Source organism: Neofelis nebulosa, chromosome 17 (genome assembly GCF_028018385.1).
Source record: "Neofelis nebulosa isolate mNeoNeb1 chromosome 17, mNeoNeb1.pri, whole genome shotgun sequence".
Taxonomy (NCBI): domain Eukaryota; kingdom Metazoa; phylum Chordata; class Mammalia; order Carnivora; family Felidae; genus Neofelis; species Neofelis nebulosa.
Genome location: NC_080798.1, coordinates 2,698,124 through 2,724,712, shown reverse-complemented (window position 1 = coordinate 2,724,712; position 26,589 = coordinate 2,698,124). Strand labels below are relative to the sequence as shown.

Here is a 26,589-nt window from a genome sequence, read left to right as displayed (position 1 = left end):
CTGGTCTGTTCTCTCTTCCAATTGGTTGTCTTTGTCACTGGCACTGAGGTTCTAGGTGTCGAGAGAAAATAAGCGATGTGAATCAGAATTCTAGCCCTTTTTCCTGCTCTTCCTCCTGCTCTGTCTTCTTCCTCTCCTTGTTATTTGTTCTCATCCTTGATGTCCTCTGCCTCCTCCTCCTCCTCCCCTTTTGAAAATGGGGTCATGCTGTACATGGTCTATTTAAGCAAGGAGGAACTACAAAGGTTCAAGCAGCTTTTAGTGGATGAGAACCCCAGACCTGGCTCTGTCCAGATCACCTGGGACAAGGTGAAGACAGCCAGATGGGGGGAGGTGGTTCATCTCTTGATGGAGTACTTCCCTGGATGACTGGCTTGGGATGTAACTCGTGACATCTTTGCCAAGATGAACCAGACATAACTGTGTCTTCAGGTACAGATGGAGCTAAATGGTAAGTAATAATCTGGTATAAAAATGGGGATGGGTTTCAGTGCTAAAGAAACAAATACTTAACTGGCCAACCATACTGAATCAGAAGGTGGAGTAAGCTGATGACTGAGTGCAAAGGCAAAGACCATCATATGAGCATATTAACAACAACAACAACAACAAACTTAACCAGATACTGCTTATTTAGGACCTATCTGTAGCCCATCTTCGTTACTTATAGATGCCATGTTTGTGAATCTGACTACTCACTAAAATTTATTTGTAACTCTGAAATCAATAATGGTGGTACTTTGATGCTCATTTACAGACATGCAGGATGGAGGACAATTGAATGCACATGTTTCCAAGTGCAGACGAACAAAGCAATATTCTGCCTTCTTACCTGTGTTCCTATCCTGCAAACGAGTGTCTTTTCCATCATCTGTTTAGTGCCACTTTTTGTGTGTTTTTGCGTATTTTGTTGGTGCCATTGCTGTTGAACCTGATCCCCAAAGCATAGTGGTGGAGTGCTATTTGGTGTCCTAAGCACAAAAGGGTCGGGACATGCCTTACAGAGAAAATACATGTGTTGGGTAAGCTTCATTCAGGCATGAGTTACAGCACGGTCGAATATGATGTCTTTAAACAAAAACAAACATATGGATTGAAGAGTCAAAAATGTAGACAGAGGCTATAGGAAGTTATCTCTGTATTCACATGGGAGCAGTATTGGCTAATTGAATGTTCACAGTAATTTTATAGAACATAAATGGCATGAATAAGAAGAATCAATGACTATACGTGTATATGTGTATATATATGATTATGTTCATATACATATAAATCTGCACATAGATTTATACAAATACATCTATATGTGAACATACATATATATTAAAGTCTGTATATATTTTATATACATATACACGTGTGTGTGTGTTTTTGTATTTATTTCTCCCTCTGTGTTTGGCTAGGCTATAAATTTGTTTTTGAACACCTTAGTACATCCTAAAACAGCACCATTTTCTCACTTCCTAATGTCATGAGGGGGTCAAGACAATGTTCTTCTCCCTGGACTAAGGTGGTGAATTGTTGCCCCCATCCTGAAAGATCCCATCCCCTCCACATGGCTTTCCCTGTCCTGTCAGTCATTCCAGTGGAATATTCTCCTTCCCTGTCTGTTCCAGACATTCTACCCAGACTGGAGCCAGCAGATGCAAACCCAAGAGAAATGCCAGTGAATATGGAGGAAAGAGAATCTGGTATGTGCTGGCATCGTGACAAAGCCTGGAGGAAAATAGGCTGTGGGTTAGGGTGAGAAGCTCAGTTCCTGAAGCAGGGCAGATTATAAATGAGTAAGTCAGCATCTCTTCTATGAATCAGAACTTAAGATAAAAGAGTAGTTGGGGACACACATAACTCAAAGTCCAGCCACCAGCCCAGATGGAGGCAGGGGCCCCAGCTACATCCTTGAGACATCGCTCTGTCCTTCTAGCTCCCTCTTCTTTTGTGGGACCCAGTTTCAAGTAGTGTCTCCTGCCATGGTGGCCATCTTGACCACCAGCTACCCTACACATACATTGTACCCACTTAGCATCAGCAGAAAGAGGAGTATTTTCTCATTTCTCCAGCATTCATCCTAGAACTGACTCATCTAATGAACTGAGGTCCCAAGCTCATGAATGAATGATGTGATGAAATGCTCTGGTTGGTTAAGACTGGTTCATGAACTTCAGAGAGAGCTTGGTAATAGGACCAGCCCACAGCCCAATTTAACAAACTGAGGGCTGCAAGAGGAGGTTTCCCTAAAGAATCATGGTAGTGCTCTTGCCAGAATGGGAACGGTTGGTAGGCAGACAAATACAGTGCATCTCTTATTCCGTCCTCTTCTTCATTCCACCATCCTGGGCCATCAGAAGTCAGATTCTACAAAGAACCCAAATTATTTTTGTGCGAAGTGAGTTTGTGCTTCTCAGTCAGGTTGTGTGAAGAGACGAGGTCAAAAGGAACCAAGAACCCAAGGCCAGCATTCTTATCTGCCATGAAAGCATGTAGTAAGTGGGATGTGGGTTTCCCAACTCCAGCCTTAGCACAGTTAGATTTCACCTGTTCAACAAACACTGGAGGGCTTATAGTTCTGACACCACAGTCTGAGACAGAGTCATAAACCCTACTTTATTTTGGAGATGGCAGGCTGGAGGCTGAGATTCTGTGACTGGAGTACCCTCATAGAGCTAACAGGTCCATAGATCTTGGACTTATAGTAAGCTTCCTTCTACCCATCAGCTGGGGCTGGGGGGGGGGGAATGCAATTGTACCAGACATCATGTCTAATTTGTAAAGTTTCCTGTTGAGGAGAGGGGAGAGAGAGTGAGAGTGAGAGTGAGAGTGAGAGTGAGAGTGAGAGTGAGAGTGAGAAAGAAAGGAAGGAAGGAAGGAAGGAAGGAAGGAAGGAAGGAAGGAAGGAAGGAAGAAAGAAAGAAAGAAAGAAAGAAAGAAAGAAAGAAAGAAAGAAAGAAAGAAAGAAAGAAAGAAAGAAAGAAAGAAAGAAAGAGAATCACATGTTGGGATGAAGGTTGTGACAGATCCTGTTAACTCCTGACCCCATATCTCATGTGCTAACAGAATCCAGTTTCAATTAGGGGTAAAATGTGACCAGCCCTAAGGGAAATATTTTTTCCAGACTCCCTTAAAATTGGGGTTAACTATCTGACAACTCTAGGCCATAAGATATAATTAAAAATCTCCTGAGTTCATGAATTTGTACTGATAAAAGTAGACATGAGCTGTTAGTATGTCCCTCCTCCCCACTATTTCTGCTTTGAATACAAATGCCATAACCCACTACATAACAATAACATAGCTACAATAGCAGTGTCTTATTCATGAGGCAAGAAATATGAAGAATGGGCTCATAGAAATGTGATGTTACTTGGCCCTGAATCTTCAGAACCACGAAACCGATTTCAACATCTCTACACCACCCTCCCCATATTTCTTTAATAAAAAGCAACCCTTGTTCTGTTTAAGCCACTTCAAGTGGACTCTCCTGTTTACTCGCAGCTTCTAACATTGTGCAGTGCTCTCCAGAAAAGTGCATGGCGTGTGCAGATGTGTTGTGGGGCTTGATGTAGGCATCAAGGTCAGTTTTCTTTTTGTTCAATTAGTTCTCGCAGATAACCCTGATGTTGTATCTGTATTTCTCCCATCTTGCTCATCTAGATAAAATACAAGAGTACAGGGGCGCCTGGGTGGCGCAGTCGGTTAAGCGTCCGACTTCAGCCAGGTCACGATCTCGCGGTCCGTGAGTTCGAGCCCCGCGTCAGGCTCTGGGCTGATGGCTCGGAGCCTGGAGCCTGTTTCCGATTCTGTGTCTCCCTCTCTCTCTGCCCCTCCCCCGTTCATGCTCTGTCTCTCTCTGTCCCAAAAATAAATAAAAAACGTTGAAAAAAAAATTTAAAAAAAAAAATACAAGAGTACAAACTGCACGTGATCGATGAGTGTTCCACAACATGTAGCAAGACTACTTGGCCTGGGAACCATGTAGACTTCTTCTACCAAGAAATAGAGAGACACAAGAGGTTCTTACCATGTCTGTTTCTTCCCAGAAGACCTCAAGGGAGACAGCCCATGACTGTGGTCCTACAGGGAGTTGCTGGGGTTGGAAAAACAACCCTAGCCAAAAAAAGGTGATGTTGGAGTGGGCACAAAACAAGTTCTACCCCCATAAGTTCTGGTGTGCTTTCTACATCCATTGCCGGGAAGTGGCCCAGGTGGACAAGCAGAGCTTCTCGGAGCTGATTGCCCATAAGTGGCCAGGGTCAAAAGCTCTCATGTCCAAGATTATGTCCAAACCAGACCAACTTCTGCTCCTCTTTGATGGCTTTGAGGAGGTAACATTAACCCTCACAGATAGACCAACTGACCTGAGTGAGGACTGGAGCCAGAAATTGCCTGGGTCTATCCTGCTGTCCAGTTTGCTGAGCAAAAGAATGCTTCCTGAAGCCACTATACTGATCACTCTGAGGTTCACGTCTCGGAGGAAACTTAAGCCCTTCCTAAAACAGCCCTCTTTTATAACCCTTACAGGGTTTGGTATGGCAGAAAGAGGCAAGTATTTCAGGACCTATTTCGGAAACAAGAGGGAAGCTGATGAAGCCTTGAGTTTCGTCATGGGAAACACGATTCTCTTGTCCATGTGCCAGGTCCCTGTGGTTTGCTGGATGGTGTGCTCTTGTCTGAGGCAGCAGATGGAGAGAGGAGCAGATCTCAGGCGGATGTATCCAAATGCCACGGCTCTATTCGTCCAGTATCTGTCTAGATTATTTCCCACCAAGGCTGGAGGACTTCCCGGCAACACTCACCAAGAACAGCTGAGAGGTCTGTGTTACTTGGCTGCAGAGGGTATGTGGAACATGAAATGGGTGTTTGACCCAAAAGACCTGGAGCACGCCAAGCTGGAGGAGACCACCGTTGCCACTTTTCTCCGTGTGAATATTTTTCAAAGGGTTGCAGGTAACCAAGACCGTTACATTTTTGCCTTCATGAGCTTCCAGGAATTCTTTGCTGCCTTGTGGTACGTCCTCTCCTCCCCGCAAAGACTCAGAAACTTCCAGGTGTTGGACAGCGTTCACGTCACACGCCTGATAGCCTACCCTGGAAGAAAGAAAAACTATCTCGCTCAGATGGGGCTTTTCCTATTTGGCCTTTTAAATGAAACGTGCACTTTAGCCGTGGAGAAGTCATTCCGATGCAAGCTGACCTTGAGTAATAGAAAGAAGTTGTTGAAAGTTGCAGCCCTGTCACATGAATTTGGCCCCCCAACCCCACACCATGGCGTCCTACAGCTATTGTACTGTCTGCATGAAATCCAGGGGGAGGCATTTGTGAGCCAGATCCTAAATGATTGTCAGAAAGCTGCTTTGACCATCAGCAAGGTCAAAGACATGCAGGTGTCTGCTTTTTGTCTGAAGCACTGTAGACACCTGCGGTGTCTAAAACTGACCATCACCCTGACCGTCACCCAAGTGTCCACACCCCACCCAGAATCCCTCCGTTCCACTGAGTGAGTGCTCTCCTCTCTGCTTGGGCAGCCTGACCTGTCCAGGGACCTTGCCTGCGGTCCTCCCAGCGTCCAGGGTGACCACCTGTCCTGAGGCGGTCCCTTACACAAGGGACTTTCCATTTTAAAACCAGGACAGGAGGTGCTCCCAGGATGCAGATTTGCATGCTAAAACCAGGAGAATCCCGGAGAAGCAAAGTGATTTGTTTACCTTCTTTATCTCTAGTCTGCATCCCCGCCCCCCCTCTACATGGGGACATTGCATCTGTCCCCCCTACGTCTGTGTGTCTCCAGCTCATTAGTCTGTAGGGAGGTGCTGTCCAATGGAAGTTTTCTGTGAGAGTGGAAATGCACCATCCAATAAGTGAACCGCTAGCTACGTGTGACTACTGAGCACTGCATTTAAAAAAAAATGTTTTTAATGTTTATTTGGGGGTTTTTTTGGGGGGGAAGGGTAAGAAAGAAAAGAAGACATAGAATGCGAAGCAGGCTCCAGGCTCCCAGCTGTCAGCACAGAGCCCAACACAGGGCTCAAACTCACAAACTATGAGATCATGACCTGAGCTGAAATTAGAGGCTCAACCTACCAAGCCACCCAGGTGCCCCCCTGACATGGCATTTTTCAATTTTATTTCATTTTGGGGCACCTAGGTGGCTCAGTCGGTTAAGCATCCGATTTTGGCTCAGGTCATGATCTCACAGTTCATGAGTTTGAGCCCCACGTCGGGCTCTGTGCTGACAACTCAAGAGCCTGGAGCCTGCTTCTGATTCTGTGTCACCCTCTCTCTCTCTGCCCCTCCCCTGCTCACACTCTGTCTCTCTGTGTCTGTCAAAAAGAAAGAAACACTAAAAAAAATTTTTTTTAAGGTGAGAAATTTCCTTTGTGTTGGTGAGTCTGTTGATAACATTTGCAGGAGTTCTTGAAGGGAGTTGGTATATTTATCCCAGCTTTTTTGGAGCTATAATTGATATATAACATTGATATATGTTTTAGGTATACAACGTAGTGATTTTATATATGTACACATTGCAAAATGATTACCACGATAAGGTTACTTAACATATCGCTCATCTCACATAGTTACAATTTGTGTGTGTGTGTGTGTGTGTGTGTGTGTGTGAACTTTTACAATCTACTCTCTTAGTGACTTTCAAATATATAACATGGTAAACGGTTTGCATGCTTTGACTACCTGTATCCATTCCTCTCCCCACTCCCATACACGGAGTTGGTATTATTTTGATGTATTTGTATTTAAAATGGATATGAAACGTACATGGCTTTATTTAATGGGATTTTATTTTAAACAAAAATTACATGCTAGTGTAAGTATTCCAAACTTTTCTTTTTTTTCATCTAACAGGTCTTAGAAATATTTTTTAAAAAATTTTAATGTTTATTTATTTTTGAGAGAGACAGAGACAGAATGTGAGTGGGTTACGGGCAGAGAGAGAGGGAGACACAGAATCCGAAGCAGACTCCAGGCTCCGAGCTGTCAGCACAGAGCCCAACGCGGGGCTCGAACCCACGAGCTGTGAGATCATGACTTGAGCTGAAGTCGGACGGTCAACCCACCGAGCCACCCAGGCGCTCTGGTCTTAGAAATATTTTAATATTTGTGCACACTTTCTTTAATGGTTCTTCTTCAACGAGGTGTACTAAAGTCTCCCCAAAATAGGTGTACTGGAGATAATTATAGCAGTTCCCCCTTCGTATGCTTGTGGGTTATTTCCAACTATTTAATACAAACAGCATGAAACAAAATTCCTCATAGGCATCTCTTGGTCAGCCTTTCTGAAAAAGATTGCATGGGGGGAAATGAAGGGGGAAATGAGCAGGTGTTTCCAGAGCCACACTACATTACATGTGAGTCTAGCTATGCATTTTCCTCTCCTGCACTCACCATGCCAAAAGAGACTAATATTCCTTTATTCTCCTACACAGGTTTTTTATTTTTAATAACAGTTTTATAAGCAAAGAGTAAGACTAGAGAATGCAGATATAATTTAATCTCTGCCTCCATATAAATCCTAAGTGGTTAAAACAGCAACTCTCTTTCTTTCTAAGTCATGGGGAAATACAGGTACCTTTCTTTACCTAAGGCTACAAGTCTTCCTGGAATAAAATGCAAAATCTTGTAATGGTTCTTCTGGGCATTTTTTTTTAAGTGAGGGAGTCTTACTGGAGTCATAAAGGGGTCTGTGGATCACAACCAAGGTAAGGGAACACCAGCCCTGGGTTTACAAGTGGGTTTGCTCAAGTTTAATCTCTGACGACAAGCCACGGGGTTTTTTGTCTCTTGCACACAGACCGGAAAGCAGCGATCAGTGTTTTCTCTGGTGGCGAGACTTCTGCTCCGTGTTTCGGACACATGAGAGTTTGGAAGTCCTGGCTGTGACAAACACTTTTATGGAGACTGATTCAGCGAGGGCTCTTCATGCAGCTCTGAGACACCCTCGATGTCCACTGCAAAAACTAATGTGCGTATAACACGGACCCTGGTTGGAGGGAATTCCATGGAAACAGTCTGCTTCCCATCCCGTTTTTCTTCCCCTTCTCTGCTCACATAGACTTGCAGAAACCACCCATGTTTATATTTTTCCCCCTTCTAGTTGTAATGAGGCAGAACAAACAGCTCTGTGTAAGTTTAAGGTGTGCAGACTAATGCTCCCTCTCTCTCTGCCTCTCCCCTACCCATGTGCGCTCTCTCAAAAATAAATATTTTTAAAAATTAAAAAAAATACACACATCACCTTCTAGAGTTACCAAATTTTTTTCTTCTTTGTGATAAGAAGGATCTGCTCTCTTGGCAACTTTCAAATAGACCAGACAGTGGTGTTAACCACAGTCATCAGGCTGTACGTCACGTCCCCAGTACCGGGAAGCTTATACCTTTTGACCACCCTCACCCAATTCCTCTACCTCCTGCCTCTGACAACCACAAAAACAGATCTCTTCCTGAGCTTTAGGGTTTGTTGTTGTTGTTGTTGTTGTTGATGTTTTAGGTCCACATATCAGTGAGATCACTTTTCCGTTAAGACATACAAATGGAAGGGCACCTGGGTGGCTCAGTAAGTTAAGGGTCCAACTTCAGCTCAGGACATGATCTCATAGTTTGTGGGTTCAAGCCCCGTGTCAGGCTCGGCGCTGACAGCTCAAAGCCTGGAGCCTGCTTCCGATTCTGTCTCTCCTTCTCTCTCTCTGCCTCTCCCTTGCTCATGCTCTGTCACTCAAAAAATAAATAGTAAAAAAAAATTTTTTTTTGTTTAAAAAAACATACAAATGGAGTAGGCTTCCCCATTTCACAGATGAACGAACTGAGGCACAAGATGATACAGCTGATATGTACTTAAAATATGGATTTAAACTGGACATCTTGTCTCCAGAGTCTGTTCTGATAGCCAATACCCCATGTTCTTGCTCCCTGTGCTTTTTAATACCTAGAAACCCAGTAGCTCCTCAAAATTCCTTGAAATAGCCCACCAGACATCATGGGACTGCCCCTAGCCAGCATCTGACCTATTTTCTCTGCTGTTACTATAACGATTATTATTAGCTCCCACTTATCGAGTGCCTACTGTACATCAAGCACCGTGCAATACCAATTACAGGTATCGTGTATGTTAATTCCCATACCCATCTGAAGGAGAAGGCATCCTTCACTCTCTCATGGACTCAAAACTGAAGTTTGGAAGGTAAGGGATGTATGTAAGTTCGCCCAACCAGGGAGACCAAGCTGAGCTGAGAACAACCTGGTTCAGAGCCCTGGACCACACAGAAAGGCTCTCACATGTGTATAGACTAATTGAATGTAGAACTGATTAGCAAATGGGCATGTGTTGGTCAAAAAGTACAAACTTCCAGTTAGAAGATAAGTTCTGGGGATCTGATAAGACAGCATTGTGACTGTAGTCAACAATACCGTATTGTAAACTCCAAAGTTGCCAAGAGTTGATCTTCAACGTTCCCATCATAAAACAAGTAATGATAATTTTGTAATGGGATGAGGGTGTTAGCCAATGCCAAGGCAGCAACCATTCTGCAATATATTAGTGTATTAAATCAACACATTGTGCACCTTAACTCATACATTGTTATGTGTCGATCACATCTCAATAAAGCTGGAGGATAAGAAGGACTAATTAGCCACCTTGACTGTGGTAATGATTTCATGAGTGTATTATATATATATATATATATATATATATATATATATATATATATATATCCAACACCAAATGATAATCCTTAAATACATAATAGATGTGTTTACTGATATATCATTTATACCTCAGTAAAGCTGTTTTTGTAAAAAGAACTAATTAGCCGATAAGATCTTGTAACTAGGCGCTGTGTACTTCTCCAGCTTTAGACACGTGAATCCTTCCATGTTGAATGAAGACTTCTTCCAAGTTTTGATTGAAAACCGGTATATGAGACACTTGGAAATACAAGGCACAGAAGTGAGATGTGAGACCATGGAGTTTCTGTGCACAGCCTTGAAGTACCCACAGTGTTATCTACAGCATCTCAGGTAAGACAAGCCTGGGATTGAGAGAGACCCAGACTGGTTTTCCGGAGGTGGGATTACATGTGTGGTCTGCCTGCCATCTTTCTTTCGATCTAGTTGTTTTTGGTTTTTTTTTCCAAGGTGTACAACATGATGATTTGATATACACACACGTTGAGAAATAATCATCACCATCAACCTCACCTAGTTACCATTTGGGGGAAGGAACATTTAAGATCTCCTCTCTTGGCAAATTTCAAGTATATAATATGGTGCTGTTAACTACAGCTGTATGTTAGATCCCCACAATTCACACATCTTACAACCCAAAGACCATCTTCTTCCCCTTACCGCTACACTCCTGACCTTGGCAACCACCATTCTACTCCCTGGTTCTAACTTTCACTCAACTTTTCACACTCTACAACCTGACCATATCCTAGATATGTCTAAGATACAAGACTAGAGCCTCCGGTGGTGAGCTTGACTCCCCTCATACTGGCTTGCAAGAGGTGATTTCTAAGAACACAGGAGTTTTGTGAGCTGATTTTCTTTCTTTCTTTTTTTTAATTTGTTTATATTTGTTACAACCTCTTAAAGCATAGTGTGACTTGAGAACTACATTTCCACTCACAAAACTTGAGGAGTTACTTCTCCAACAGCTTTACAACATGCCTAAAGCAGGCTTCTAATTTCGCTACTCTAAACGATGCTCTTCTTTGGAAAACAAGCCCTATAGTCACTCCCATCAAGTTGGTTCAGTTTAACACACTAGTTTCTAGAGGCCTGGTACATGCAGTTGATAACCACAGGGGACAGAAGATTTAAAAAATAGATCCTAGGAGGTGAAGGTTGTTCTAACCAAGATTTTGCTTTTAAACATCAAGGTATAGTTCAGAACACTTCAGTGACAGAAACATTTGGTCTTACTTGATGGCTAACACTTTAGACGATGCAGTTCACATTGGGTTACATACACCTTACGACGAATGTTACCTTGTCAAGAGCAGCTAGCATGGCACTAGAAAAGAAAAACCAGCTGGGCTCTAGTTTCTATGCATGATTTTCAAACGCCATTATTACAAAGTTATACAGACTTACAATTAAATAAACTATATGAAAAAAACAAATTTAGGGGCACCTGGCTGGTTCAGTCAGTAAAGCATGTGGGGTGAGTTCAAGCCCCATACTGGGCATAGAGCCCACCAAAAAAAGAAAAAAGAATAATAGATTATCAAAATTCATCACCTCCTAATTTCTTTACTATACTATTATTGATGCCAGCATTCAGCAAACTTTTTCTATAAAGGTCCAGATAAGTATTTTCAGCTTTGTGGGCCATACAGTCTTTTGTCATGACTTTTCAACTCTGCCGTTATAGGTCTAAAGTTTCCATGGCCAATATGTAAATGAATAGGTATGGCTATGTTCAATAAAACTGTATTATTATTAATTTGTTAAGCATCTGTGACTAATACAAGTTATTAATAGCTATTATTAATAATTTATTAAAAATTTATTAATAACTCTATTCACTATATAATTTACTAATATTTATTGTGGGCACAGGATTTGAATTTCATTTAATTTCCATGTGTCACAAAGTATTGTTCTTTGATCTTTTTTCACCATTAAAAATTTTTTTTTAATGTTTATGTATTTTGAGGCAGGGAGAGGGGTAGAGAGAGAGAATCCTAAGCAGGCTCCAAGCTGCCAACGCAGAGCCTGACATGGGTCTCAAACTCATGATGTGAGATCATGACCTGAGCCAAAATCAAGAGTCAGACACTTAACAACTGAACCACCCAGGCGCCCCTAAAAAGTTTTCTAAATTCTTAGTTCACAGGCTGTACGAAACCAGGTGGCCAGCCAGACTTAGCCCATGGCCATAGTTTGCCAACTCCCAGTATGTGTTTCTGAGGTTGTTGCATTTGTGTGGTGGGGTGCTCCTGCATGTCTCTCCCCAACTGTGCGTCCAACAACTTGACATTGGTAGCTTGAAATCAGCCACTGTGGGAGCATTCACACTAGACATTGGTAAACATTGCACATCAGGGCTTTTGTTCTCCAGAGTCAGTGGCTGAACATCTACCAGCACTCAAGTGCTCAGCATCCCGACCAGTCTCTCCGTGTGTGACGCTGAACCGACACAGCTTGAGCAGTCTCTTGTTTCCATCTGCCAGCTCTGCTCCTTCACACCCGTCAGAGCTGAGTGGATAATCTCGACATTTAACGGAACCAGGCTCAGGTGGCCAGACTGGAGGTAGGGCAGCACAGTAGTTTGCTAGCGATCAACTTGAGATGGAAACCTAGCTTGGCAAGATGGCAGGTGGGTGACATGGGAAGACTTGTCTCACGTGACTGAAATCTCAGTCCTTCATCTTGAAGATTGTTTGTTGGATGAATGTAAAAAGAAGCTGTATTTCAAGGGCTGAATTGAGTCCCTGCTTCATAGTTAGAGCCCAGTTGCAAGACCATGCCAGTTGGGTCTGACCCCAAGTGCTGAAGCTTTCCTACTGGAAAGGATGGAAGTAACCCCTGGAGTCACTCTGTGTGAAAAACAAGGATGTGAGACGGCTCATGGGATCTATGTGTCTACACAGGTACCATTTTCCCCAGGGGTTCAGGCTGGGCATTTTTCTGTGGCCTCCGTAGCCTGGAAGACTGCTCACTTAACCCTAAAAGTTGGATTGATATTGCCAGGCATCTCAGAAGTAACATACACTCAAAGACACTAATATTAGGAAGTAGCTACCTGGAGACATTTGGGGAATATTACCTGTCCGTGGCCCAGCTGGAGAGGCTGTCATAAATCTTTCTGTTATTGTCATGACTGCTGTTCATTTGTGTGGTGAACTGAGTGCTTCTGGGAGAAAAGCAGTCATGGGGGAATGTGTGCCAACTTAAGTCTGGTGACTGATATAATTACATAGACGGGTCCATGAAAAGCTGAGGACAGACCAAGAATGTCTCCATAAAAGTACACATTTATACCCAAGACCCTGGAATACATAATTATAGTGAGCCTGATATATCTGTCATCTAGTTTATGAACTAGAGGCTCACCAGTATTATTTTCCTTCCTCACTAATTGTATTGATTCCTGCCCCCCTCCCCCACCTCATGATAGCCACCTCGAATTGGGCTGATCAGGCCCCCCCCACATGTATTCTTAAACTGAGCACCACACAGTTTTTCATTGCTTTGAATTTCACATAAGTGGCCTCAGCTTAGTATGTGTTCTTTTTCTGATCAACCGACACTTTCGTGCTCCGTGGTTTTGGAAATCTATTCACCTTCACTACTGGATGATCATGTGTGTGTGAATATGCACCATCTACTGGCCACTGAGGTTTGGGCTGTACACACACACACACACACACACACACACACACACACACACACACTGTGATGAATGCTCCAGCAGTAGGATCTCTGGGTCATGGACAGCATCCGTGTTCCATTTTACCTGCTTGTTTCCAGCATCTCTGAACCCGTTTGCACCCTCTCCAGCAGGTAGCCACCAGTTCCCAGAACTCCAGTCCCTCGTCCACTGCTGTTACCGTCCATCTGTCTTCTCCTTACTGTTTTTTGCCAGTCTGTCAAACAGGAGGTGGCACCTCATTGTTCTCACTTGTATTTCCTTTATTACTATGAGAATGTTTTCATGACCTTACTATTCACAGCAGACTATGAATGCCTGCTCATGTCTTTAAAATGCATCTCTTGGGGCGCCTGGGTGGCGCAGTCGGTTAAGCGTCCGACTTCAGCCAGGTCACGATCTCGCGGTCCGTGAGTTCGAGCCCCGCGTCAGGCTCTGGGCTGATGGCTCGGAGCCTGGAGCCTGTTTCCGATTCTGTGTCTCCCTCTCTCTCTGCCCCTCCCCCGTTCATGCTCTGTCTCTCTCTGTCCCAAAAATAAAAAAAATAAAATAATAAATTTTAAAATGCATCTCTTTTAAGCATACATTTTTGAAGCTTGTGAAGGGCTGTCTCTCCCGGGCCACCCCGGTGCCCATTATGTATTGTTTAGTCATTGGTGGTCTCTTTCCCATCCTTGTAAATCCCTATTGCTGTTTTCCTGACCCACATCTCCTCCACTCCCCTAGCCTCACAGGAAGGCTGATAACCTCTCCTTTAGGACTTGGAAGCCCTAAGGGGTGGTTACAGAGGTGTGATGACACTTTCACACTGAAAAGGACACCCCAGATGGCCATGTTCCTCTCTCAGTTTGGGACATGCACATGAATGAAATTGCATCCCATCTGTGTCTTTCTGCCCAACAGGTTGGAGAATTGTGACCTCACACTGCTTTCTTGTACAAGTCTTACTTCTTCCCTCAAGAGAAACGAGAACCTGACCCATCTGAGCTTGGCAGAAAATGCTTTGAAAGACGAAGGAACAAAACAGCTTTGCAGTGCCTTACAGCACTCTTCGTGCCCTCTACAGAGGCTGGTGTGAGTCCCAGAATGTCTTGTTTGAGACTGCCTGGAGTATAACAGAGTGATTGAGGTAGCCGTGCATGTGTGCATGCGTGTGTGTGTGTGTGTGTGTGCGTGTGCACTGATCTCTATCATAAATTCTTTTTAAAAAATTTTTATGTTTATTTATTTTTAAGAGACAGAGAGAGACAGAGGCATGAGCAGAGGAGGGGCAGAGAGAGAGGGAGACACAGAATCAGAAGCAGGCTCCAGGCTCTGAGCTGTCAGCATAGAGCCTGACATGGGGCTCGAACTCACGAACCGTGAGAACATGATCTGAGCTGAGGTTGGATGCTTAACTGACTCAGCCACCCAGGTGCCCCATCATGAATTCTTTAAATGATTTCCCTTGTGTCAGGATGTATGATACTGTGACTTATAACATAAAAAATATGTATTTGGTCTTCGTCCCTGTTTCTGGCACAGAGGTCCCCAAGCCCTTGGAAATACCTAAGTGGTGAGAGCCATAAAGGCATCTTTTATTATGTTAATGAGGTGGCTTGTGGAAAGTTCCTAAGGATGGAGGCTTGCTGCCCCAAGGACCAGCCTTGTGATGAGTGGGTTAGAACTTTAAGTCCTATGCCCTGGCCTCTGGGGAGAAGAGAGGAGAGGAGAGGCAGGTGGAACCAGCCACCCATAGCCAATGATTTAATTAATCATGCCTACATAATGAAGCCTCATAAAAACCCCAAAGGATGGGATCTGAGAGCTTCTGGGTGGATGAACACGTTCAGATGTGGGAAGAAAGGCACACCTGGAGAGGACATGGAACCCCCCCACATCCTTTCTCCATGCCTGGCCCTACACATCTCTCCCGTCTGCTGTTCTTGAGTTCTAACCTTTTATAATAAAATGAGTAAATGGGTTTCCTGAGTTATGTGAGCTGCTCTGGCAAATTAATCAAATCCCAAGGAGGGGGTCATAGGAACCTCTGATCTATAGTCAGTCGATCAGAAGCACGGGTAACAGGTGATTGGCCTCCTAGGTTGGAAGAAGGCACTGGAACCTTCAGTTTATAACCCACTGTTCAGAAGCACAGGTAATAGTCTGGGCTCGTGCCTGGTATCTAGGGAGGGGATGATGTAGGGGAAGCAGTCTTGTAGGACTGAGCCCTTAACGTGTACAATCTGATGATCTGTAGACAGTATCAGAAGTGAGTTGAATTCTTGGACCCTATTGACGTCTAAGAATTGTTTATTAGTGTGGGAGACCACCCCACACATGTTGAAATTAGTCTCAGAGCACCAATGCACAGTGCTTTTGTCTGTTATTAATAGAAAACAAACTCAGATGGTCTTCAACCATAAATTTTCTAGCTCATAAAACCAGAAATGAGAGAGTGGCACAAAATACCCCCTGAACCCATTACACTTTCAGCTTCCCCAAAAAGAAGCAGAAAATGGTGCAGCTGCTTTGGAAAATGGTCTAGCTGCTCCTCAAAAAGTTAAATCTAGACCTAACACAGGAGTCAGCAATTCCACTCACAGGTACACACACGACAGAAATAAAAAACGTACATCCGCACCAAAACTTGTACACCGATGCTCATAGGGGCATTATTTACAATAGCCAAAAAGTGGAAACAACCTTAGTGTTTATAAGCTGATGTGTGAATGAAGAAGGGTCAGTGCATCCATATGATGGAATATTATTCAACCGTAAAAAGGAATGACGTATTGACACATGCTACAATATGGATGAATCGTGAAAATATTATGGCAAATGAAAGATGTCATATTTCTTTTTGAGATGCTGATCTCACTTCCTTCAGATTAATATCCAGACAGCAGTTGCTAGACTGGGGGGTGGCTGGGGGAAGAATCTGGGAATTAAAAGGGTACAGGGTGTTCCTTTTTGGGGTACTGAAAATATCCTAAAATTGTGGCAAACGTGCACCTTTGTAAATATACTAAATGACGTTGATTTGTACAATCTAAATTGGTGAATGATACAGCATGATAATAATATCTTGATGTTATATCCAAAAAAAAGCAGGGTGGGAGGCAAGAAAGGAATAAAATCTAAGGGTGTTTCATTGGTTTTCTTTTCTTTTTATTTTATTTTATTTTATTTTATTTTATTTATTTTTTTATTTTTTTATTTTTTAATATATGAAATTTACTGTCAAATTGGTTTCCATACAACACCCAGTGCTCATCCCAAAAGGTGCCCTCCTCAATACCCATCACCCACCCTGCCCTCCCTCCCACCCCCCATCAACCCTCAGTTTGTTCTCAGTTTTTAACAGTCTCTTATGCTTTGGCTCTCTCCCACTCTAACCTCTTTTTTTTTTTTTTTTCCCTTCCCCTCCCCCATGGGTTTCTGTTACGTTTTTCAGGATCCACATAAGAGTGAAACCATATGGTATCTGTCTTTCTCTGTATGGCTTATTTCACTTAGCATCACACTCTCCAGTTCCACCCACGTTGCTACAAAAGGCCATATTTCATTCTTTCTCATTGCCACGTAGTATTCCATTGTGTATATAAACCACAATTTCTTTATCCATTCATCAGTTGATGGACATTTAGGCTCTTTCCATAATTTGGCTATTGTTGAGAGTGCTGCTATAAACATTGGGGTACAAGTGCCCCTATGCATCAGTACTCCTGTATCCCTTGGATAAATTCCTAGCAGTGCTATTGCTGGGTCATAGGGTAGGTCTATTTTTAATTTTCTGAGGAACCTTCACACTGCTTTCCAGAGCGGCTGCACCAATTTGCATTCCCACCAACAGTGCAAGAGGGTTCCCGTCTCTCCACATCCTCTCCAGCATCTATAGTCTCCTGATTTCTTCATTTTGGCCACTCTGACTGGCGTGAGGTGATATCTGAGTGTGGTTTTGATTTGTATTTCCCTGATGAGGAGCGACGTTGAACATCTTTTCATGTGCCTGTTGGCCATCCGGATGTCTTCTTTAGAGAAGTGTCTATTCATGTTTTCTGCCCATTTATTCACTGGGTTATTTGTTTTTCGGGTGTGGAGTTTGATGAGCTCTTTATAGATTTTGGATACTAGCCCTTTGTCCGATGTGTCATTTGCAAATATCTTTTCCCATTCCGTTGGTTGCCTTTTAGTTTTGTTGGTTGTTTCCTTTGCTGTGCAGAAGCTTTTTATCTTCATAAGGTCCCAGTAATTCACTTTTGCTTTTAATTCCCTTGCCTTTGGGGATGTGCCAAGTAAGAGATTGCTACGGCTGAGGTCAGAGAGGTCTTTTCCTGCTTTCTCCTCTAAGGTTTTGATGGTTTCCTGTCTCACATTCAGGTCCTTTATCCATTTTGAGTTTATTTTTGTGAATGGTGTGAGAAAGTGGTCTAGTTTCAACCTTCTGCATGTTGCTGTCCAGTTCTCCCAGCACCATTTGTTAAAGAGACTGTCTTTTTTCCATTGGATGTTCTTTCCTGCTTTGTCAAAAATGAGTTGGCCATACGTTTGTGGGTCTAGTTCTGGGGTTTCTATTCGATTCCATTGGTCTATGTGTCTGTTTTTATGCCAATACCATGCTGTCTTGATGATGACAGCTTTGTAGTAGAGGCTAAAGTCTGGGATTGTGATGCCTCCTGCTTTGGTCTTCTTCTTCAAAATTACTTTGGCTATTCGGGGCCTTTTGTGGTTCCATATGAATTTTAGGATTGCTTGTTCTAGTTTCGAGAAGAATGCTGGTGCAATTTTGATTGGGATTGCATTGAATGTGTAGATAGCTTTGGGTAGTATTGACATTTTGGCAATATTTATTCTTCCAATCCATGAGCAGGGAATGTCTTTCCATTTCTTTATATCTTCTTCAATTACCTGCATAAGCTTTCTATAGTTTTCAGCATACAGATCTTTTACATCTTTGGTTAGATTTATTCCTAGGTATTTTATGCTTCTTGGTGCAATTGTGAATGGGATCAGTTTCTTTATTTGTCTTTCTGTTGCTTCATTGTTAGTGTATAAGAATGCAACTGATTTCTGTACATTGATTTTGTATCCTGCAACTTTGCTGAATTCATGTATCAGTTCTAGCAGACTTTTGGTGGAGTCTATCGGATTTTCCATGTATAATATCATGTCATCTGCAAAAAGCGAAAGCTTGACTTCATCTTTGCCAATTTTGATGCCTTTGATTTCCTTTTGTTGTCTGATTGCTGATGCTAGAACTTCCAGCACTATATTAAACAACAGCGGTGAGAGTGGGCATCCCTGTCGTGTTCCTGATCTCAGGGAAAAAGCTCTCAGTTTTTCCCCATTGAGGATGATGTTAGCTGTGGGCTTTTCATAAATGGCTTTTATGATCTTTAAGTATGTTCCTTCTATCCCGACTTTCTCCAGGGTTTTTATTAAGAAAGGGTGCTGGATTTTGTCAAAGGCCTTTTCTGCATCGATTGACAGGATCATATGGTTCTTCTCTTTTTTTTTGTTAATGTGATGTATCACATTGATCGATTTGCGAATGTTGAACCAGCCCTGCATCCCAGGAATGAATCCCACTTGATCATGGTGAATAATTCTTTTTATATGCTGTTGAATTCGATTTGTTAGTATCTTATTGAGAATTTTTGCATCCATATTCATCAGGGATATTGGCCTGTAGTTCTCTTTTTTTACTGGGTCTCTGTCTGGTTTAGGAATCAAAGTAATACTGGCTTCATAGAATGAGTCTGGAAGTTTTCCTTCCCTTTCTATTTCTTGGAATAGCTTGAGAAGGATAGGTATTATCTCTGCTTTAAACGTCTGGTAGAACTCCCCTGGGAAGCCATCTGGTCCTGGACTCTTATTTGTTGGGAGATTTTTGATAACCGATTCAATTTCTTCGCTGGTTATGGATCTGTTCAAGCTTTCTATTTCCTCCTGATTGAGTTTTGGAAGAGTGTGGGTGTTTAGGAATTTGTCCATTTCTTCAAGGTTGTCCAATTTGTTGGCATATAATTTTTCATAGTATTCCCTGATAATTGTTTGTATCTCTGAGGGATTGGTTGTAATCATTCCATTTTCATTCATGATTTTATCTATTTGGGTCATCTCCCTTTTCTTTTTGAGAAGCCTGGCTAGAGGTTTGTCAATTTTGTTTATTTTTTCAAAAAACCAACTCTTGGTTTCGTTGATCTGCTCTACAGTTTTTTTAGATTCTATATTGTTTATTTCTGCTCTGATCTTTATGATTTCTCTTCTTCTGCTGGGTTTAGGCTGCCTTTGCTGTTCTGCTTCTATTTCCTTTAGGTGTGCTGTTAGATTTTGTATTTGGGATTTTTCTTGTTTCTTGAGATAGGCCTGGATTGCAATGTATTTTCCTCTCAGGACTGCCTTCGCTGCGTCCCAAAGTGTTTGGATTGTTGTATTTTCATTTTCATTTGTTTCCATATATTTTTTAATTTCTTCTCTAATTGCCTGGTTGACCCACTCATTCGTTAGTAGGGTGTTCTTTAACCTCCATGCTTTTGGAGGTTTTCCAGACTTTTTCCTGTGGTTGATTTCAAGCTTCATAGCATTGTGGTCTGAAAGTATGCATGGTATAATTTCAATTCTTGTAAACTTATGAAGGGCTGTTTTGTGACCCAGTATATGATCTATCTTGGAGAATGTTCCATGTGCACTCGAGAAGAAAGTATATTCTGTTGCTTTGGGATGCAGAGTTCTAAATATATCTGTCAAGTCCATCTGATCCAATGTATCATTCAGGGCCTTTGTTTCTTTATTGACTGTGTGTCTAGATGATCTATCCATTTCTGTAAGTGGGGTGTTAAAGTCCCCTGCAATGACCACATTCTTATCAATAAGGTTGCTTATGTTTATGAGTAACTGTTTTATATATCTGGGGGCTCCGGTATTTGGTGCATACACATTTATAATTGTTAGCTCTTCCTGATGGATAGACCCTGTAATTATTATATAATGCCCTTCTTCATCTCTTGTTACAGCCTTTAATTTAAAGTCTAGTTTGTCTGATATAAGTATGGCTACTCCAGCTTTCTTTTGGCTTCCAGTAGCATGATAAATAGTTCTCCATCCCCTCACTCTCAATCTAAAGGTGTCCTCAGATCTAAAATGAGTCTCTTGTAGACAGCAAATAGATGGGTCTTGTTTTTTTATCCATTCTGATACCCTATGTCTTTTGGTTGGTGCATTTAATCCATTTACATTCAGTGTTAGTATAGAAAGATACAGGTTTAGAGTCATTGTGATGTCTGTATTTTTTTATGCTTGTAGTGATGACTCTGGTACTTTGTCTCACAGGATCCCCCTTAGGATCTCTTGTAGGGCTGGTTTCGTGGTGACAAATTCCTTCAGTTTTTGTTTGTTTGGGAAGACCTTTATCTCTCCTTCTATTCTAAATGACAGACTTGCTGGATAAAGGATTCTCGGCTGCATATTTTTTCTGTTTAGCACACTGAAGATATCGTGCCAAGCCTTTCTGGCCTGCCAAGTTTCAAAGGAGAGATCAGTCACGAGTCTTATAGGTCTCCCTTTATATGTGAGGGCACGTTTATCCCTTGCTGCTTTCAGAATTTTCTCTTTATCCTTGTATTTTGCCAGTTTCACTATGATATGTCGTGCAGAAGATCGATTCACGTTACGTCTGAAGGGAGTTCTCTGTGCCTCTTGGATTTCAATGCCTTTTTCCTTCCCCAGTTCAGGGAAGTTCTCAGCTATAATTTCTTCAAGTACCCCTTCAGCACCTTTCCCTCTCTCTTCCTCCTCTGGGATACCAATTATGCGTATATTATTTCTTTTTAGTGTATCACTTAGTTCCCTAATTTTCCCCTCATACTCCTGGATTTTTTTATCTCTCTTTCTCTCAGCTTCCTCTTTCTCCATAACTTTATCTTCTAGTTCACCTATTCTCTCCTCTGCCTCTTCAATCCGAGCTGTCGTGGTTTCCATTTTGTTTTGCATTTCGTTTAAAGCGTTTTTCAGCTCCTCGTGACTGTTCCTTAGTCCCTTGATCTCTGTGGCAAGAGATTCTCTGCTGTTCTGTATACTGTTTTCAAGCCCAGCGATTAATTTTATGACTATTATTCTAAATTCACTTTCTGTTATATTATTTAAATCCTTTTTGATCAGTTCATTAGCTGTTGTTATTTCCTGGAGATTCCTCTGAGGGGAATTCTTCCGTTTGGTCATTTTGGATAGTCCCTGGAGCGCCGAGGACCTGCAGGGCACTTCCCCCGTGCTGTGGTGTATAACTGGAGTTGGTGGGCGGGGCCGCAGTCCGCCCTGATGTCTGCCCCCAGCCCACCGCTGGGGCCACAGTCAGACTGGTGTGTGCCTTCTCTTCCCCTCTCCTAGGGGCGGGATTCACCGTGGGGTGGTGTGGCCCGTCTGGTCTACTTGCACACTGCCAGGCTTGTGGTGCTGGGGAGCTGGCGTATTAGCTGGGGTGGGTAGGCAAGGTGCACGGGGCGGGAGGGGCAGGCTTAGCTCGCTTCTCCTTAGGTGATCCACTTCAGGAGGGGCCCTGTGGCAGCGGGAGGGAGTCAGATCCGCTGCCGGAGGTTTGGCTCCGCAGAAGCACAGAGTTGGGTGTTTGCGCGGAGCGAGCAAGTTCCCTGGCAGGAACTGGTTCCCTTTGGGATTTTGGCTGGGGGATGGGCGGGGGAGATGGCGCTGGCGAGCGCCTTTGTTCCCCGCCAAGCTGAGCTCTGCCGTCCGGGGGCTCAGCAGCTCTCCCTCCCTTTGTCCTCCAGCCTTCCCGCTTTCTGAGCAGAGCTGTTAACTTATGACCTCCCAGACGCTAAGTCGCGCTTGCTGTCGGAACACAGTCCGTCCGGCCCCTCCGCTTTTGCCAGCCCGACTCGGGGTCTCTGCTTGGCCGGCGAGCCGCCCCTCCGCCCCAGCTCCCTCCCGCCAGTCCGTGGAGCGCGCACCGCCTCGCCGCCCTTCCTACCCTCTTCCGTGGGCCTCTCGTCTGCGCTTGGCTCCGGAGACTCCGTTCTGCTAATCCTCTGGTGATTTTCTGGGTTCTTTAGGCAGGTGTAGGTGGAATCTAAGTGATCAGCAGGACGCGCGGTGAGCCCAGCGTCCTCCTACGCCGCCATCTTCCGGAACTCCATCTCATTGGTTTTCTTGACATGTGTTCCTTCGCAGGCTGAGAAACTGTAACCTGACCTCCGAGTGCTGTCAGGAAATGGCCTCTGCTCTGGATAAAAATAAAAATTTGAGAAGCCTGGACCTGGGTTTTAACAGTCTGAAGGACGATGGTGTTATCCTGCTCTTTGAGGCCCTCGAGAATCCTGAGTCTGTCCTCCAGATTCTGGAGTAAGTTACCCCCATCCCCTCCTTTGCAATGAGGACAATGGTCTGTAAAATTCTTAGTGGAATGCAGGATCCAGGTCTTCCAGGAAGCTTGTGTGCAGTGGTTCTGAAGGTGGTTCCTCAGACGGGGAACTTGTTCATCTGGGGAGTCATTAGAAATTATTGCAGTGTTGGTCTTTCTTGGTCTGTTTTGTTTTGTTCAGCATAACTACGGCAAGGTGCATCTCTGACATCACAAATGGTGGGATTTCCTTCTTTCTTGCAGCTGAGTAATATACCATTGTGTGTAAACACCATGTTTTCTTTATCCATTCATCTGCTGGTGGGCATGCAGGCTGTTTCCGGAGGGTAGCTATCGTGAGTAATGCTGCAGGGAATGAGGTGCAGGTATCTCTTGGAGATCCTGGTCAGCTCCTTTGGTTGAGTACACAGAAGTAGGTGCTCTGGAGGCGGGCTCTCTTTGACCAGCATGCCCAAGTGGTTCCCTGGCTTGGTACACTTGGAGTACCAATGTTCTAGGAAACAGTCTTCCATCCAGTAAAAGAAAGTGTATTTGTTGGCTGTGGACTGATGCCTGAGATAGCTGGCCTTCTGAAATCAACTTTTGTACTTATAAATTCTTTTCTTTACATATATATTTTTTCTTCTTCTTCTCCTAAATGGTCTCTATGCTAACATGCACACTAGCCAAAGATTTGGCAAGATTCGTCCTATTTTTAATGAGGATTGTGGTTAAATTAAGTATTTGGAAAAGATTTGGAAACGTCTCTTCTCTGGTGATCAGTGGATATGGGTGAAAGTGCTTTGCCTCTTTTCTGCCCACATAATCTGTTCTCTATTAGTATAATTTAGGTTTTAAGTCTAGATCATTAAAATCATTGTTTTATGTTACATCTCTAATTTCTTTCTTTCTTTTGATTTTAGAGAGAGAGGGGGAGGAGTAGAGAGAGGGAGAGAGAGAATCTTAAGCAGGATCCATGTTCAGCATGGAGCCTGACTTGGGTCTCTATCTCACAAACCATGAGATCATGACCTGGGCCAAAATCAAGAGTCAGACGCTTAATCAACTATCCCACCCAGCTTCCCCTACATCTCTAATTTCTTAGGATATCCTGATCATGGATTTCACTTTTGTTGATAATTATCCAGTAAAAAAAAAAATTTCATTGTTCATTGCAGCTCATGATTCTTTTTCATTTTTTAAAGATTTTTTATTTTAAGTAATCTCTACATCCAATGTGGGGCTCAAACTCACAACCTCAAGATCAAGAGTTGCATGCTCCACCAACTGAGCCAGCCAGGTGCCCCAGCTCATGATTGTTTTTCTCCAGAAATTTAATCTTGGGTTTTAAATACTGATTTATCTCTTAAATTGAGTGAAATACATTTTCAAGGATGAAATAGTGGCTGATGGGCATTGAGGAGGGCACCTGTTGGGATGAGCACTGGCTGTTGTATGGAAACCAATTTGGCAATAAATTTCGTATTAAAAACAATAATAAATAAATAAATAAACAAACAAACTTGAAAAACAATTGAACAAACAAAAAGAATGAAATAAATTTCCAGATGAGCATTTATGTAGTGTTCTCTAAGCCTTTGCTTGTGTGAGACTACTTTTCAAAATCTACTACTTTTCACTGATGAGCAGTAACCTGGCTGAGTATGAAATTCATAGACCCCTCTGTATCCCAAACTTCTTTTTTTTTTAATATATGAAATTTACTGTCAAATTGGTTTCCATACAACACCCAGTGCTCCTCCCAAAAGGTGCCCTCCTCAATACCCATCACCCACCCTCCCCTCCCTCCCTCTTCTTGATCTAAAAATCCCCTAGATTTCATTCTATAGAATTCTAGTCTTGTAGAAAAGCCATCGACATCTTTATTTTTCCCAAGAAGAACCCAGACTTCTATTGCTTATTCTTTTCATTTTAAAAACAGTCCTCACATACCTGTGCGTCTTATTTATAATTAGAATTATTTTAGGGATGCTTTGCAGCTCTTGATCTCAGGATTGTATGTTAGAGCCCAACGTTGGGTGTGGAGATTAGTTAAAAATACAATCTGGGGGCATCTGGGTGGCTCAGTCGGTTTAGCATCCGACTTCAGCTCAGGCCATGATCTCACAGTTTGTGAGTTCAAGCCCCACGTCCGGCTCTGTGCTGACAGCTCAGAGCCTAGAGCCTGCTTCAGACTCTGTGTCTCACTCTCTCTCTGCCCCTCCCCTGCTCCCACACACTCTCTCAAAAAGAAATAAACATTTTTTTATTTAATAAAAAATAAAAGCTTTTAAAAAATAATTAATTTAGAATGACTTGCCTCCTTCTGTCAAAAGGAAATGATTTAAGTGACTCTAAATGAGGTTAGGGAACTTTTTGGCTGGTGTGCACAGGGAGGACCGGGGACCTACCTGACAGAAAGAAAGTCAGGGCCTTTGTAAACTAAGGCAAAGCTGAGTGATGCCCTTGTAGTTTTGGCTTGGGCAGCAGCTCCCAGCTTGTCATTTATGGGCTAGCAGAGATGCACAGGGCAGGGGAGGCAAGCACTCAGAATGAAAGCAAACAGTCCACAAGTAGGAGACACAGGGATCCCAAGGCCTCCTCTGTTATGTCTGCTCTGCACTGTTTATAATAGCCTTGCTCCTGGGGAGACTGTACTCCTTGTTCAAAGATGGAAGCCAAAACCACCCCCTTCTTGTACCTTTCGCTCACCCACGCACCACTTCCTCTTATATGCCTGTTCTGAATTTATGATACACAGCACTTCTGTGACTCAGCTCCTTTCTGGACCTGTCTCTCCCTTTTGCCATGAACACTGCCTGTGAGGGCAAAGGTATCTTTCTAGAATACTGAAACCATGCTCTTTGCATATATTTATCTGGTGACCTGCCTGCCCCCCACCACCCCCAATCAACTATGAGTTCCAGGAAGCCAGGGATGCTGTTTTCTTCATGGTTGTGTGCCTTGGTACACAGGTGGTGCTAAATAAATATTTTTTGAATGAACAAAGCTAATGCACAGTGACAATCAATTTCTAAAAGAGATTGTGTGGCTCCTCACTTCTTGGAGTTAAGACTTTTATAGCCTACCCTGGACAGCCATCCTAAACTACAAGAAAAAACTGACGCATCTGTAGCACGTACTTAACCCATGTTTGGAAGGAAATGCCTCATTCCAGGGGGGTGTGATTTCCAGGATTCGGATTGGCTGAGCTCTCCGATGTGGGGCGTGGCCACTTGTCTACTGTCTGGTTCCACCCCACAAGTTGGAAAGGTGCCTGTTCACCTATGTCTGTTGCCAGGCTATGGCCTCCATGTTCCTCCACAACCAGAGCCTGAGATACCTGGACGTGAGCAAGAATGACATCGGGTGCAGGGGTATACTGCTCCTGCAGGAGGCTTTTCAGCAGCGCAAGTGGAAAGCGAGGGCTGTTTTGTAAGTCTCTGTTGGGTTCCCTGTGCAGAAAAACAACAGCCCAAGCAAAGCTCCTGGACAAGAGGGAAACTCTGGACCTAAAAAGCTATTGCAGCTGTTGATTTTCCTCTTATTTCCTGGGGATTTATATTTTCCTGGTGCCTGTTGGGAACATTGGCCTGCACTCTCCTGTCGGATTTTAACTTCCTTCTGTCCTTCACCTTCCCTCCTTGTGTTAACTGAGTTAGTCACCACTTACCAGTATGACTGTGAACAAGTTCCTTTACCTCTCTGAGTCTCAGTTTCCCCATCTGTGAACTGGGATGGCAGCTTCCTCCATGGAGATGTGACGCCACAGCGTTCTCAGTCAGCGGTGGATTCTGGGTGGAGGTTGTAAGGGTATCTGGAGTTTTCATTATCCATTGCTCCGTAACAAATTACTGCAAAGCTTAATCCC

At 43.3% G+C, this 26,589-nt stretch overlaps 2 protein-coding genes across 6 annotated transcripts in view; one reads left to right on the top strand and one right to left on the bottom strand.

The window, feature by feature from the left end:
• NLRP13 (NLR family pyrin domain containing 13) overlaps nucleotides 1-26,589 on the bottom strand; it is a 109,453-nt gene that overhangs the window by 44,568 nt on the left and 38,296 nt on the right. The gene's annotated exons all lie outside the window — the stretch shown is intronic.
• NLRP8 (NLR family pyrin domain containing 8) lies at nucleotides 160-26,589 on the top strand. Its single transcript, XM_058708826.1, is given in 12 exon segments — nucleotides 160-451; nucleotides 1,617-1,692; nucleotides 3,894-4,110; nucleotides 4,113-5,447; nucleotides 6,194-6,223; nucleotides 6,967-6,986; nucleotides 7,802-7,972; nucleotides 9,859-10,026; nucleotides 12,658-12,807; nucleotides 14,348-14,458; nucleotides 22,550-22,724; nucleotides 25,984-26,589. Coding segments are annotated over 12 exon segments (2,919 nt in total). The 3' UTR covers nucleotides 26,158-26,589.